Source organism: Carassius auratus, chromosome 48 (assembly GCF_003368295.1).
Source record: "Carassius auratus strain Wakin chromosome 48, ASM336829v1, whole genome shotgun sequence".
Lineage (NCBI taxonomy): Eukaryota > Metazoa > Chordata > Actinopteri > Cypriniformes > Cyprinidae > Carassius > Carassius auratus.
The window spans coordinates 8999163-9015504 of NC_039290.1; the positions used below are offsets into that span (position 1 = coordinate 8999163).

At 37.1% G+C, this 16342-nt stretch overlaps 1 protein-coding gene across 1 annotated transcript; it reads left to right on the forward strand.

Moving 5' to 3' along the window:
* Positions 1–10164: 10164 nt before the first annotated feature.
* On the forward strand, positions 10165–14593 carry LOC113065373 (alpha-2,8-sialyltransferase 8E-like). Its single transcript, XM_026236592.1, has 6 exons — positions 10165–10295; positions 11798–11884; positions 12268–12412; positions 12743–12855; positions 13703–13786; positions 14000–14593. The coding sequence occupies exons 2-6, from the start codon at positions 11805–11807 to the stop codon at positions 14472–14474; spliced, it is 897 nt and encodes a 298-aa protein (XP_026092377.1). The 5' UTR covers positions 10165–10295; positions 11798–11804; the 3' UTR covers positions 14475–14593.
* Positions 14594–16342: the final 1749 nt, after the last annotated feature.

Consider the following 16342-nt stretch of genomic DNA (forward strand, 5'->3'; position numbering starts at 1 on the left):
CACATGATCTTCAGATATCATTCTGATTTGCTGCTCAAGAAACATCTACGATTATAATCAGATCATATTTTCATACTTTTCTGATAAATTATACATGATCATTCAAAATGTTTTTCAAAGATTACATTGATGAAAAGTGACAGTAAAGACATTTTATAATACAAAATATTTCTATCTCAAATAAATGCTGTTCTTCTGAACTTTCTGTTCATCTGTGAATCCTGAAACAGATTCACACAGAAAACTGCTGATTTATATTGTAATAACATCACTGTTTTATTTCTGTATTTTTGATCAAATAAATGCAGCCTCGTGAACAGAAGAGACTTATTTCAGAAACATTCAACTACAGAACACTAGTGTAAAATAAATGTGTGTGTGTGTGTGTCTCTGTGTCCGTGTGTGTGTGTGTGTGTGTCTCTCTCTCTCTGTGTGTGTGTGTGTGTGTGTGTGTGTGTGTCTCTGTGTGTGTGTGTGTGTGTGTGTGTGTTTGTCTCTCTGTGTGTGTGTGTGTGTGTGTGTGTGTGTCTCTGTGTGTGTGTGTGTGTGTGTGTAATGTGTGTCTCCTGTGTGTGTGTGTGTGTCTCTCTCTCTCTCTCTCTCTCTCTCTCCTCTCTGTGTGTGTGTGTGTGTGTGTGTGTGTATGTGTTTCTCTGTGTGTGTGTGTGTGTGTGTGTGTATGTGTGTCTCTCTGTGCGTGTGTGTCTCATCTGTGTGTGTGTGTGTGTGTGTGTGTGTGTCTCTCTCATCTCTCTCTCTTCTCTCTCTCTCTCTCTGTGTGTGTGTGTGTGTGTGTGTGTGTTGTGTTCTCTGTGTGTGTGTGTGTGTGTGTGTGTGTGTGTGTGTGTATGTGTGTCTCTGTGTGTTCCTGTTGCGTGTGTGTCCTCTGTTGTGTGTGTGTGTGTGTGTTCTCTGTGTGTGTGTGTCTCCTCTCCTCTCTCTCTCTCTCTCCTCTCTCTTCTCTCTCTCTGTGTGTGTTGTTGTGTGTGTGTAATGTGTTTTCTCTGTGTGTGTGGTGTGTGTGTGTGTGTATGTGTGTTCCTCTGTGCGTGTGTAGTCTCTCTGTGTGTGTGTGTGTGTGGTGTGTGTGGTCTTCTCTCTTCTCGTTCATCTCTCTTCTCTCTCGTCTACTCTCTGTGTGTGTGAAGTGTGTGTGGTTGTGTGGTGGTGTGTATGTGTTCTCTGTGGTGTGTGTGTGTGGTGTGTGTGTGTGTGTGTGTATGTTGGTCTCTCTGTGCGGCCGTGTGTGTTCTCTCTGTGTGTGTGGTGTGGTGTGGGTGTCTCCTGTGTGTTGTGTCTCTCTCGTCTCTCTCCTCCTTCTCTCTTCTCTCTCTCTCTCTCTGTGTGTGTGTTGTTGTGTTGTGTATGGTGTTTCTCTGTGTGTGGTGTGTGTGTGTGTGTGTGTATGTGTGTCTCTCTGTGCGTGTGTGTCTCTCTGTGTGTGTGTGTGTGTGTGTGTGTGTTACATATGAGTGAATCATCACAGATCCTTCAACACAAATCAACCTTAAAGCTTGAAAAGAGTATTTGTTCTTGATTTTATAGAATAATCGAATCACAGATGATTTTAAGAGCATTAGTCCTGAATTAGCTTCGTACTCAAGCTTTGTACAAACTGCTTTTATATTATTTGTGGCCTTTTATATAAATATATAAAAGTTAAAGGAAAATTAAATATGGGAAACAAGCTGGTGTCGTTCCCTCGATTATGATTTCTAAATGCAGATTCTTTATCTTTATTCTTCAAAGCAAAGTTTGAGCAGTTGATTGATCATCTTACAACATTCGATGGAATGAAATCTTATCAATATGATGTGTATCATCTGTAAAGTTTAACTGTGTCGCTGCAGGAACAAATATTGCACAATGCTGAACAAACACAAAACCATATTTCCTTCTCATAAAAAATAATGAGTTTATTGACTCTGCCTCCTACTTCAGTAAACAGTGCTGCTGCTCCCGACCGACAGATCTTTTACAGAGAAATCCTGATGAAACGAATGATTGCGTGTCCATTTCCATCTGACATAAAGAGACAGATATCTTAATATCCTTTTAGATGATAGCTTGTTAAAAACCTTTCTTTCTGTAACTTCGTTTTTAAGGCAGAGACGCTGGGATTCAGTATTTCTCCAGGAGTAAATTGATAAATTTTCAGTGCTCAAAACCCAAATTCTACTATATATATATATATATATAAATATAAATATTACTAATATCCCTGATAATTATAAGCAGGAACTTCTCTCTTTAGATTATTAGTTCTAATTAATTTGAAATAAAAGTAAAATGTTGATTCAGTAGGTTCCTGATTAAAGATAATTATTAGGTGTGTATTATTTACACATACTTAAGTTCTTAAAGAGATAGAAATCTCTCTCTGTGTGTGTGTGTCTGTGTGTGTGTGTGTTCGCCAAAAATGTAAATTCCCGTTTACTCAACATTGTGTCGTTCCAAACCTGTATGAATTTCTTTCTACCGTAGAACATAAAAAAAGAAGATATTTTGACAAATTCAAGACATTGTCCATAGAGTAGAAATCAAGGGTATAGGGAAAATGCTTCAGGAACATTCAACAAAATATCCCTTATGAAAATTAACCATGGTTTTACTACAAATAAAACCAAAAAAACCATGGTTACTATAGTTAAACCATGGTAACCACAAATTAACCATAGTTTTACCATGGTATTTGTAGTAAATCTGTGGTTATACAAATGGTAGTCAACACGCCAAAAAACCATGGGTTACTACAGTTTTACTTTAATAAAACCATGGTTATTTTTCGTAAGGGATGTTCCACAGAAGAAAGCTAGGATTGCAATCACATGAGGGTGAGGAAAGGATGACAGAATCTATTAGAAGTAGATCTAAATTTGATGCATTCTATCTCAGAACTATTGCTTTTCTGTTAAGTGCATTTCTATCTGACAGAAAAAAAAAAATCCAATCCAGCAAAACACTGATTGTGCTGGATATGTCCGGATTCATAATCCACTTTCAGGAAGTGTAATTCCCTTCCTAAATAATACAAACAGTGTAGAAAAGCTTAAAATAAAATCAGACATTACAAATAAAGCAAAAAAAAAAACACTTTAAATTCAGATATCTGTGAAGCACTTTTCACAATTAATATCATTCCAAAGAAACATGTTGAAATTATATAGAACTGTAATAATGCATAAAATAAACAACTTTTTTCTTTAGGACTACACCACTGGTGTGTGTGCGTGCGTGTGTGTGTGTATATATAAATATAGGGATGAATTGTTTACAGTAAGATCAATTACAAAGCTACAAAAACTCCTTCTGCGTGTGGAGTTTGTTGATCTTCACCGACGTCACACCAGACTGTCAGTAACTTCATGACATTTATGAGAAGTGATGATGTTAATTAATGTAGAGAGGCGGGCTTGTAGACGTGTGTGTGTGTGTGTCCTCTGTATTCTCCATCACACACTCGCTCCAGCATCGGTGTGTCTGATGGCGTTTCTCCGGTGGATCCTCCGGCTGCTGACGCTCCTCATCGTTTCTCACAGTGTGTGTGTTTTGTTTTATTACACACCCAACACACACTCGTCCAGGTGAGTGTTCACATCACTCATATCCAGGCTCTTCCCGAATGTCATTTATAGTTATTGAACTCTGAAGAAATAATGGAGTGTGAAATATCGGATGCAGTATATGTGAATGATAATCATTCTTCACTTCACATTGTTTGAGAAAGGCACGGTGTGTCAGTTTAGATTTGTATCTCATGTTTTGCTTAAGTATTTTAAATCGTGTGAGAAAAAGCCTGATGTGATGAAATATGACTCTAATTATGCTATACACATCTAATTAAATATTTATATTAGTTATCACAATAATCACACCCAAGCGCAGCAGAGACATTTATTAAGTTGGTTTCAAACACCTATCAATGTGTTAAATTAGAATATTTTTAGAATTCTCACAATCTTCAGAATTCATATGTTGAATTCTTTAGAATGTTGTTGTTGTTGTCTGTTTTCGTGCAGGTATGAGATTATATGAAGCTACTTTTTTGAAGCAGACCGAAAGAAATTACCAGCCACAACAGCACTTCATGAAATTAATTAATTAAGTATAGGATTCTGTAAAGAAAAAAAAAGTCAAATGAAAAGCACTTGCATTAATAAATCTGATGAATTCATACAGGTGTTTATTACAGCACACATTTTGCATGTTTTACCCCTGTACTGTACATCACATTCTTACTGTATGGTATGTGTGGAGATGAACTTGATGTTTTGCGTTTGTTTCTGTAGGCAAATGTATATTATTTCCCTTGCAGTGATGCTTGCTTCAGCCCAGCTTTGGGTCAAATATTAACCCAACTGCAGAGGTGGAAAGAGGAGTACCATTACATTAATGAAATTTGACTTTAGTAGAAGTTAAAGCGCCAGTCTAAACATCTACTCAATTAAAAAGTAAAATTGTTTTAAAAAGTTACTTGGTTACATTTTAACAGCGCAAGAGAGGCAAAAAATTACACAAAGTTGGGTTGAAACATGCCAGCATTTCAGAGTGTGCTTCTGAGTGTCGTATTCAACAACAGTAAAATATAGCCTTGCCTTGATTTGCATAATTATGTTCTTAAATCAATATCCATTCAACCAGTCCATGAACTTTGATCCCTGCGTATAAGAATCACTCAGAGATACTGTGATGATGATGATGGTGTGTGTGTGTGTGTGTGTGTGTGTGTGTGTGTGATAAAGGCTCTCATCTCATGCAGATGAGTAATTCCCTGTTACTCTTTCTTTCAGAGAGGTGATGAGGGACACACTTCAGCGGCTGCACTGCGCTAAACTCAGACGCAAGTTCTCCATCATAACAGACACAAAAAGGTGCGAGAACCGCGATCACGCAGCGCTCCCTGTGTGCTCTTTTCCTGAAGCTCCAGGAATGCATACATGATAGTTTGTTACTGATTCCAAATTACATAACAAAGATTGTAGTCAGTAAAGTAATCCATTACATTAGGTAATATAATCAGATTACTTTTGGATTACTTTTGACCTGTCTTGTTTTTCGCATTGATTTAAAAATGATTATCTTGTAACAAAACAATCAATTCCATTCATTGTAATTATCAACATGAAGTGCTTTAAAGGGATAGTTCACCCCAAAATTGTATCATTAATTATTCACCCTCATGTCCAAACCTGCTCAACATTCGGAACACTAATTTTTGCACCTCGTTAATGCATCGTCATACTGTCGGGAATCTGTGAATAAAGCTGTTATTTTTGTTTTCTTTGTGCACAAAAAGTATTCTCGTAGCTTTATAAAATTAAGGTTGACCCACTGATGACACATGGGCTATTTTAATGATGTCCTTACTGCCTTTCCGGGCCGATCCTTGCTGTCTATGGAGGGTCAGAGAGCTCTCGGATGTCATCAGAAATATCATAATTTGTGTTTCGAAGATGAACGAAGGTATAACAGGTTTGGAACGACACGAGAGTGAGTAATTATTGACAGAATTTTCATTTTTGAGTGAACTGTCGCTTTAAAGATTACATTAAGTCAAGATTTCCCAAACTGGGGTTTGTGAAGGAACTACAGGGAGTCTATGAGTTTAATGAAAATGTAAAAAAAATAATATTTAAAGTCACTTTAAAATTAGGGTTAGGGTTAGGTTAAATAGATTTTATCGATTAACTCGATTGTGTAATTTACATCGACTCTGTTTTCTTTTTAACATCTGCCGACGCTTCACTCAGGCTCCTGTGGTTCTGAATGGGCTCAATCCTCCCCGTACAGACATGATGCTGAGTGAGAGAGATGTTTAGCCCTAGGAAATGAACAAAACCGTGGCAGCAGAAGCACACCCGTGAAAAAGCAACCTACAGCAGTGTTACTCGTTGTGCGACTCGCCAAGCTTTACTTTTGTGGCTCGCATGGCAGTAAATAATACGATGATATGATCAAGCAGTCAATACAGATTTTTCATAAATGCATTTAAAACAAGCAGGGCTAGAACATGTTGTACTTGGTGAAATCAGACCAAAAGTTTGGACACACCTTCTCATTCAAAGAGTTTTCTTTATTTTCATGACTATGTAAATTGTGGAGTCACACTGAAGGCATCAAGGGCTATTTGAGCAAGAAGGAGAGTGATGATGACCTGGCCTCCACAGTCACCGGACCTGAACCCAATCCAGATGGTTTAGGGGTGAGCTGGACCGCAGACAGAAGGCAAAAGGGCCAACAAGTGCTAAGCATCTCTCGGGGAACTCCTTCAAGACTGTTGAAGACCATTTCCACATGTGTTCATTCATAGTTTTGATGCCTTCAGTGTGAATCTACAATTGTCATAGTAATGAAAATAAAGAAAACTCTTTGAATGAGAAGGTGTGTCCAAACTTTTGGTCGGTACTGTATATATATATACACATATAAAACTTAACCTAAACCAGTGGCCTTACAAGATGGAAATATAGACTAGAAAAGTTGGCAGAGTTGCCAGTTTGGCTGGTTAGATGCATGATGGGTGGTATATATAAAAAAACTAATAAAAAATTAAATTCTTTCCAGCATTAAGACAATCCACTTATATATATGTATATAAATCATCTTGTCCCAGTTACAGATTTGACTGGTAAATGATAAAGAATGATATCCCCTTTTGTATTGCATTTCATATCAGGGATGACAGATTGATAAAAAGACTTGCTTTTTATGACTAGATGTAACTTTGCGTTAAAAGTGTCTCTCTGATTGTCTGCGCTATCAGTAAAGGCTCCCATGAAAAAAGATGTCTGACAGTCATATAAACATTTACAAACTGTATCCAGTATGATAAGAATATTACGTTACATGCTATGTTATGTAATATATTCACTCTTTACAATGGCAGGGCCTGCCATCTTGTCTTTTTGGCTTCTTGTTTCTGATTAAACTTTTAATATCAAATCCTAAAATGTAAAATCAAAACGATAATCACAAATCACGTTAAAACTAGTTTGGAACATTTTCTTTTTCATCTGAATTTTGTACGATTTTTAAATCGTAAATCAGATTTAGTTTAGGCCATATCACCCAGTCCTAATTAAAATAAATAACTGTAAAATCAATCAACGTAAAATACCTACTAAAAAACTAAATGTTTTATTTGTGTAACCGTGACTAACGTCAGAAAATCGTGAACATGCAAATGTGATACTTGCATGTTAAAATCTCAGGGGTTCTTCATATTATGTGAAAGAGAATCAGATGACAAAGTTTGTGAATTTGTGCCTTTTAATGTATTTGAAAGACAAAAGCCTTTCAAAGACAGAAATGTTGAAACCCTTTCTTAAACCTGTAATGAGTTTTGTGAATGCATGGTCAAATGCTGTGTTCCCACCTCACTAATGAGATGGTTTGTATGTGAAGTTTTAATAATTTAGTTTTTGTTGTTTTATTAGTTTTGTTGTTTTTAAATGTCTATTTAGTTATTACATTTTATTTCAGTTTTAATTATTTTAGAACATCAAGATGAACTTTTTTTTTTGTGAACTATATAACCCTTGTGTACAAAAAATAATCAGAATCTACAATATATGTATCTTTCAATATTGAAAGCAAGCAAGATAAGGGCTAATGATGGATTATATATATATATATGTTGTCCATCATGCGCTGGAAGGTGGCAGGAGCCTCGTGCAGCCCGATAGGAAGTGTCCGGTATGGTCAGTGTCCACTGGGGGAGCTAAAAGCCTTTCTGGGTTTGGCAGTCTCGGAGAGGGGTTACCTGCCAGGACCCTTTTGGGAGGTTGAGGGTAAATACGTAAAATCCATCCCAAGGTAGTCAGAATTAACATACGTGAAGTTTTGGTACACAAAATGGCTACATTTGCTGAAATTACAGTAACTGATCTGATGAGTGCATTCAGAGAAGCATTCGACTGATTCAAACCACCAACATGAGTAAAAAATGAAAAAAAAGGAACGTGTTCAAGTGAGTTGTTTGTGAATCTTTGCATTCAGACTGCAAAACTGCATTCAATTTCTTTTCTTTTTTTTATGCTGTGGCGCTGGAGATTAATCAAAGCAAGTGCTGTCATAAATGCAAAAAATCTAAACAAAATAGTGTTTAATTATTTAATTTCTGAGATAATGAGTGAATCAGAGAAAACACACATGCTTTTTGTGCTCCGATTCCGTTTCCATGGCAACTTTGGAACAACAACAAGACACATCACTGAGTGATGACATCACAGAAAGGCAGAATAGCTGATTGATACTGAATGAAACGCTGCGAATACAGACTGTAGCAACTCTTGTACAAACACATATTAAATCTGTACAGACAGAGTGCATCAGATACAGTTTAAACTCACATTGTCAGATACAGATTATTGATCTGTCAGTCTCCGAACACCACACAATGTCCACAGAGGTCAGAGAGGTGCTTCTGGAGGTTTACCTCAACGGTGCCTTCTACTGCAGGGAAAGTTACTGGGCATCAGATGATAAAGATGTGCAGCTGGAGTTTGAGATCACCAATGCCATCTATGACCTTCTCGGCTGCAGCGCATCTCAAGAGATAGATGTGCAGCTGGAGTTTGAGACGGACGATCACGTCTCAGTCGGTCACTGCAGTCCAGGAGAGATGCACATGGAGCTGGAGACTGATGAGAATCAGAACATCTCAGTCTGTGAAGTGAAAGACTTGCAGCTGGAGATGAACAGGAACGTCAGCGTCTCAGAGCTGAAGAAGCCTTCAGTGGAAGACAGCGGTGTTCAGGAGAACAGCCCGACAGGTGAAGACATACATTTATATGTCTTAATCATGTTTATTTGTGTTGTTAGAGATGTTTCTAGTAGTGTATTATTATGTTGGCTAGAGAAAGACGTAATACTGTTTTCCTATTATTTGTCCACTTCTTCTGACACCCTCATTTTCCAAGAGTAACACCTCCTTGGGCTCTCAAGCTACAACCACCAAATTTGGCAGGGACCTTCAGGCTGACCTGAATTTTGTTGCTGTGTCTTTTCTAATTGATCTGACTTATGGAATTACTGTAGCCCTCTTCCAAATGCTGCTCGAGTTCCATTTAGGGGGTGAAAACTTTTGCCCATAATGACTTGTTTAGAGTTTATCCACCAAACATGACACAGTTCTTCAGACTGGTCAAACAGATCATAGTGTAGTTTTTTTCTTGTAATGTATCTATCTAGCTGGCTAGCTAGCTATCTGCTAAACAACTATCAGATGACTTTTAATGTTTTTTAAAGGTCTAATTGGTTTTTGATTTGGTTTTGTAGCAGTCAGATGAGGTCTAATGTTATTTGAAGTTTCTTTCTGAATATCTTTGGATTTTGCTTTTTTTGAAAAACTTCTTCTTACAGTTTTGTCTAATTTCTCATGTTTACTCTGGTTAAATATGTTTCTAATGCCACACTGTTTTTCTTCTATTTTCAGAAACTACCAAAGCGATGAAGATTTAAAAAAAAGTTTGGCTTCTTCGTGACCCAGAGAGTAGAATATGCTACAGTGTGGAACATAACAAAAAATAAATACCTTCTTACAGAACGACAGACTGAAAAATGTTGGGGTCTCAGCAACAAAGTCCTCAAACTGTGCTCCACCAAGAGGATTGCGTAAAATATTGAGCACTGCTCAAAGAAAGACATGTCACTAATGTCTGGCCTAAGGTCTTCATTGGAGAAGAGTAAATCTGCCACACAACAGAACTGTCATGTATTCTGCATGGTACACACCCTCTTTAGTGAAAGACTAGCCCCTAGGCTGTTGTGTTCTTGTGCAGAGAGACATTAACAGACTGAGATGTGTTGAGGGATATATGAATCACTAACACCCTGAACAATGCGGCGCCCACAAAGAACCTGAACTACTTCTTGGGAACGTCTTATGTTGAAGACATAGGAAGAACAGTCTATACAGGGTCCAGATTTTACAGAGGCTTGAACATCAATTATTACAGTAGATGCTGTTCTGACACCAGCATGTACTTAATGCCAGCTGCAGAAGTCAGTGACAAGGCCCTGGATAAACGAGCGAGTAAGAGATGACATACACACACACACACACTCCATTTCTCATCTATTTTCAATCTGGGAATCAGGTTTTAGACTATCTTGTTGTTTTTTTTCTCCTCAGTTAAGGTGCTGTTTCTGATCTGAATCTGCCATAACATGATGGTGAAGGAGGTCATTGATCACTCCATGAAGTCGAAACACATCAGGCCCTCCACAGACTTCCTGAAGAAGCTGATGCCCCTTAACGCCGACCTTGTGATCAAGTGAAAACTAAAGCTGCAGTAAATAAAAACAGGCAGAACGATGAAAAAATGGCAGCTAGTTGAGCGCAAATATGAAAAAAACTGTGCACACACAAAAAAAAAAAATACAAAAGGGCACAATACTGTACTAATTTGAAGGAATTTTTTTACATTTAAAAAAACATCTTACAGTGTAGATGAATAAGTGCACAGATAGAAACAAAATAGTACACAGATAAAACGTTTTTTTTTTTACGGTAAAAAACGAACAAAAAAAAAACAGTTTAAAATCCTTTGCAGGTAGTTTATAAAATAAAATAAAAACATAACATTTTATGAAGCAGCGTTGTCATTGCTCCTGATTTCTGAATAATGTTTATTTTTGCAATGTGGAAGTTCTTTTCTGTGAATGTGCAAGACTTACGGTTTATTCACCGCTACTGTAAATAATGAAATAAGTCTGAACTGTTTTATCTATATCTCTTTTCTCCAGATGTTAAAGTTTACCTTCCGTTAAGTGTTTTCTTGATTTGAACTGAGAGCTTATAGTACTTAATGCACACGTCTCAGCAAATATTTGCTAAAGAGGTTTAATCATATTTGTTTAGTATCATGAATTGTGTCTATCACCATGTTTGACGTCATGCACATGTGAACATCTAGACTTCTTTATTATTCCGCATTATTGGACTTCTCTACTGGAAATCTTGACGTTTCAAGTTCAGCCCTGCGGTAGTCCAGTTAATGAATCTATTTGAGACCGTTACAGTAACTTGTCATATGAAGTATTGTTATGATATCATTATGACTGTTTTGTGGAGAGTCTTAATTGTTGTGAGCTGTGTGACAAGTACTCTGAATTTACTTTAACCAAAGTTAACCATTGTTTTATAACAAATAAAACCAAAAAAACCCTAACACTAACTTTCATTTAACAATGGTACCTGTAGTTAAATAGTGGTTATACAAAGTGGTTATCGTTCCACTAAAAAAACATGGTTACTATTGTACTATTTAACTACACTGAACAAAATGATCAATGCAACACTTTTGTTTTTGCCCCCATTTTTCATGAGCTGGACTCAAAAGATCTAAGACTTTTAGATCTAAGACAATTAGAGTGTCCTTTTATTGTGTTCAGCAAAGACACACCTGTGCAATAATCATGCTGTCTTATCAGCATCTTGATATGTCACACCTGTGAGGTGGATGGATTATCTCGGAAAAGTAGAAGTGCTCACGAACACAGATTTAGACAGATTTGTGAACAATATTTTAGAGAAATATGCCTTTTGTGTACATAGAAAAAGTCTTAGAGCTTTGAGTCCAGCTCATTAAAAATGGGGGGAAAACAAAAGTGTTTATAATTTTGTTCAGTGTATAATAAAACCATGGTTACTATTGTATTATTTTACTATAATAAAACCATGGTTAATTTGCATAAGGTAATTTACTCATGAACATCATGCCTTTACAAACCTGTTTGAGGAAGAATAAATGGTGACAGAATCTCTTTTTTTTCTTTTTCCCCCACACTCTAGTCTGAACATGAAGACTTTCACTCAGGAACTCGGTGATTTCTTAAACTGCCCGTACAAACCCAACATGACCGAGCAGGAGCTAAACAGGTGCCTTCAGTTGTTCAGTTGTTGGTTAACAGGTTTTTAATTAGACGTGTCTCTTCTGTGAGCCTGGTGAGTTTCTCTTTATTTAGTTTGGCTCATTCTGCTTTAGTTCAGCAATCTGCTTCACCTTGCTGCTGCTTTCCCTCCAAAGTGATGTCACTTCCTGGAGGAAGATGGGTTACCATACTTGGCGAATGTCACGACTTTCACTTTCATTATTAACTAAATCACTTCAGGTCTTATCACCACTCGTGCACGTCATTGTGGTTCTGAGTGTCTCAGAGTTCAAAAGAAATAATCTTATCATGTTTAATGGCATTATTAGAGAGCTGAATGCGTTGTGGGAAATTCATAAGAAACTGTATCTTTCTGTGTGTCTATGGCAGATTGAGTCTGCAGTTTCTCTGTAACGCCACAGGATCGTTATTCCACACCAAACGAAACACAGCCGTCAATCAGTCCATCCCATATGAGACCAGCGCAACACAAACATACACAATGAATGCAGCCATCCACAGCATGCTGCCTGAGGTGTGTGTGTGTGTGTGTGTGTGTGTGTGTGTGTGTGTGTGTGTGTGTGGACACAACTCTGTATAATGACATGGGTATGACACAGGTATTACAAGGAGAGGGAGACTTATGAGGACATAACCCATGTCCCCATTTCTCAAAACACTTATAAATCATACAGAATGAGTTTTTTTGAGAAAGTAAAAATGCACAAAGTTTCCTGTGAGGGTTAGGGTTAGGTGTAGGGTTGGTGAAGGGCGAGAGAATATACAGTTTGTACAGTATAAAAACCATTACACCTATGGGATGAACACACTTTACACAAAAACAAACGTGTGTGTGTGTGTGCAGGACTTCCCCTGGAGTGGTCGTCGTCTGGGTCGGTGTGCTGTAGTTGGCAGTGGTGGGATCCTGAAGAACAGCAGCTGTGGACGTGAGATTGACAGTGCAGACTTCGTCATACGGTAAACACATCCCAGCATGCCTTGCTCCTCAATGGCGATTTCAATGGACACGAAAACACATCTACAGTTTAGAAGATCAAAGAGACTTTGAACTTTTTCTATTAAAACTGATGAATTTAACTGATGGGAGTCCATGTTTTTCATGAAACAGCTTTGAGACCCTGGTCTGAGTAATTGAAACTGTTCGTGGCTGTAGTGTGTTTTAGTTTCACACATGGGCCGTCTCTTATCTGCTGAGGTGATGAATGAGCCGTCTTCACCCGGCTGGCTATCTGCTGGCTAGATTGTCTGATAAAACAGATGAAGGAGATACAGACGCCGACAGATTGGCACCATAAAATCGTCACACAGTCTCCAGGAAGTTCTATTTTGTGCTTTCAATTTTCAGGTTTAATTCAGCGTTACTTGCCATTCTTTATAATTATTAATGGCCCCATTATTTCACATTAATTAATGCATTAACTAACAAGAAGCAATACATTTGTTGCAGTTTTGTTCAGTTTTATTCATGATAGCTAATAATAATTGTGATACAACTTTTGATTTGAATAACATATTAGTAAATGAACTGAAATTAACAAAATATTTAGACATATTGTTATTTTTAATTGATGTAGTTAAATAGAACCATATTTTGAAACTCTATCAGAATTTTATATATTAGATTATTTATTGAAAATGTGATCTTTATATAAACACCAGCTTCAGATTCTCTTTCTAAAGAACACATTGACATGATAAATGTTAAGCCATATATGTTTAATATCATGCAGATTTTACTTGTAAAAGATGGAGTGGCACCTGTTTTGTAGAATGATCAAGTCCAAGTTTTCTCTCTCTGTTTCAGGTTTAATTTGGCGTTGATTAATGACAGTGATGTTGGGCTGAAGACGGATCTGATAACCGTCAACCCCACTCAGATTCGGAGAGAGTCAGTGTCCACACACACACACACACATACAGTCAAAATTAGAGAACAATCTATAAACAATTGATTTCTTCTGAAATATTGTTTATCTTCATACTCTGCAGGAACATTAGCTGTGGTTATGCCACTGTAATACTAACATGTTTGAGAAAATATAAATAAATACAGTTCTTTTTTTCTCAGTGCAGTCGTGTTTATTAGAAACTGTGTCTGTAGATTCAACAACATGGAGCAGAATCCGGATCCGTTGGTGGAGCGGGTCAGTGTGTACGGAAATGCATCCCTCGCGATTCCTGCCTTTGCCTACGCATTCTGCACTGGACTGTCCATCAGAACTCTCAAAGTCCTGCATCCAATCAGACCCCAGCAGCCGGTGGTGTTCTTCAGCCCCATTTACCTGCGGACACTGGACCGTTTATGGAAGGGGCGTGGCCTGAAGTCAGTCCGCCTCTCTTCTGGGTTTTTGCTAATTAACACAGCAATGGAACTGTGTGAGGACGTGCACGTGTACGGATTCTGGCCATTCGACACTGATCTGCAGGACAATCCCATTCCGTACCATTATTACGACCAGTTGCGTCCGCACCCCTACATGCACAAAATGCCGGAGGAGTTTGTGCGGCTTCTGCAGCTCCACAGCCAGGGGGCGCTGACACTACACCTGCAGCCCTGCTCCTCAGAGACACACTGACATCTGCACGGGCATATAACCTTATAAAGTGCCCTGTTTATATCTGCAACCATTGTAGATGTTATCAAGTGCACTCCATCCAGTGATGCACTGCGATATGTGTTATGAAATAAGCGGCTGCCAGGGCAAGAGTAAATTAAATGACTTTCTTTATTTTTTCTTTTTTTTTTTGTATATGTGTGATATTTTATGTCAGTAGAAAAAGGTAACTATACAATATTATATATTTACTTAATCTATACATATCATCTTATTATTTCCATAGCTACCGGCCCTGGTGGGGGTTTTTGTTAAATGTGAGCCAAAATAATAACAATAAAATAAAAAAATACTTAAACTACTCCATTGCATTGAATTTATTTAATACACGAGTTTCACAATTTCAAATCATCGTCAATCTCACGTCCACAACATCAAATCTTAGACAGTGTTCTAGGTTATTACCTGCAGAGTTTTTAGGTATGATAATTAAAAATAATTAATTCAGTAAGAAATTACTCCTCATCCAGGTATTTATATAGACTATGTTTTTCAAATTGGTATGTTTCTCCGTGCCGCGTAGAAATAGAGCTGAGTATCATCAGCATAACAGTGAAAGCTAACACCATGTTTCCTGATGATATCTCCCAAGGCTAACATATAAAGCGTGAAGAGTAGCGGCCCTAGTACTGAGCCTTGAGGTACTCCATACTGCACTTGTGATCGATATAATACCTAATGCTGAATGTAAGAATGAAAAGTGAACGTAAAGAGCTTGTGCAGTGAAAGTTGCATTCGTTAAGAAACTAGTGTTCATCAGCATAAACAACCAACAATATCCAATGATGCAAACTATTCAACTTTTTTTTTTTATTGATGGTTTAAAATGGAAAGTAGGTCTGCCATTTATAATTAATTATGATGGCAATAGACTTTTTTTCTGTTTTATGCTTTCAACAATGAAACTTGAATGGGTGCATATTTTAAAGAGGTTATCGGATGCCCATTTTTCAGAAGTTGGTATGATTCTTTAGGGTCTTAATGAAAAGTCTATAACATAGTTTGGTTACAATTTCTCAATTGTAGTCTAAAAAACACCTTTTTTACCCTGTCAAAAACAGCTATTTTCAGAGCAAGCTGTTTTGTAGCATTTTCCTTTAAATGTTTAGATGGCTCTAAGGTAAGATGCCAGTCCAGTCTGTGCTGAAACACAACTGTCAATCAAACTATCATGGGAGGGGCCTGTCTGTGTGATGTCACAAGGACAGGCATCTAAGATCAGCTTGATTTGAGAAAGGGGTAAACATTTTAGTAGATTTTTTTTATATCATTATAGGATGGTTGTGTACAAACTGCCAACACACATTTGTTCAAAAAACTTGTTAAAGTGCATGTAGCATCCGATTTAAAATCAAAATATTATTTGCAGTTCAGTTTGATTACGTTACAAAAATTCTTATTCTTGTTCTTTTACTGTATACTCTACATCTTAAAAACTTAAAGCTGCATTTTTAAAAACTGGATATTTGCAGTTATAAGATTTCAGAACAAAAAATAAATAAATAAAATGCTGTTTGAAAACACAAAACTCTGCCCTAAAAATATTGTTGTGCTAAATATCAAATGTTTAACATGCAAGGTTAAAAAAATAATCTAATTCAGAACTATGTTAAATGCAAAGTAATATTCAGTTTTGTTAAATGACACATTTCAATAATTCAAATGTACATAATACAAATTAGTTTTGTCATATTATAAGCTCCATAGGAGCATGTTACACATGTTCAAAGCTCAGCTAACATTATGAAATAAACAGTAATATTTAAAAGACAGAGAAGACAATGAACATTCTGGTGACATACTGGAAAAATAGCATTTTTACTGACAAT

Bases quoted from the DNA above. Each gene is read 5' to 3' on its own strand.
- LOC113065373 (XM_026236592.1), top strand. From the start codon at position 11,805: ATGAAGACTTTCACTCAGGAACTCGGTGATTTCTTAAACTGCCCGTAC. The intron at 11,885-12,267 runs GTGCCTTCAGTT...TGTCTATGGCAG, and splicing joins ACCGAGCAGGAGCTAAACAG to ATTGAGTCTGCAGTTTCTCT. The intron at 12,413-12,742 runs GTGTGTGTGTGT...GTGTGTGTGCAG, and splicing joins TCCACAGCATGCTGCCTGAG to GACTTCCCCTGGAGTGGTCG.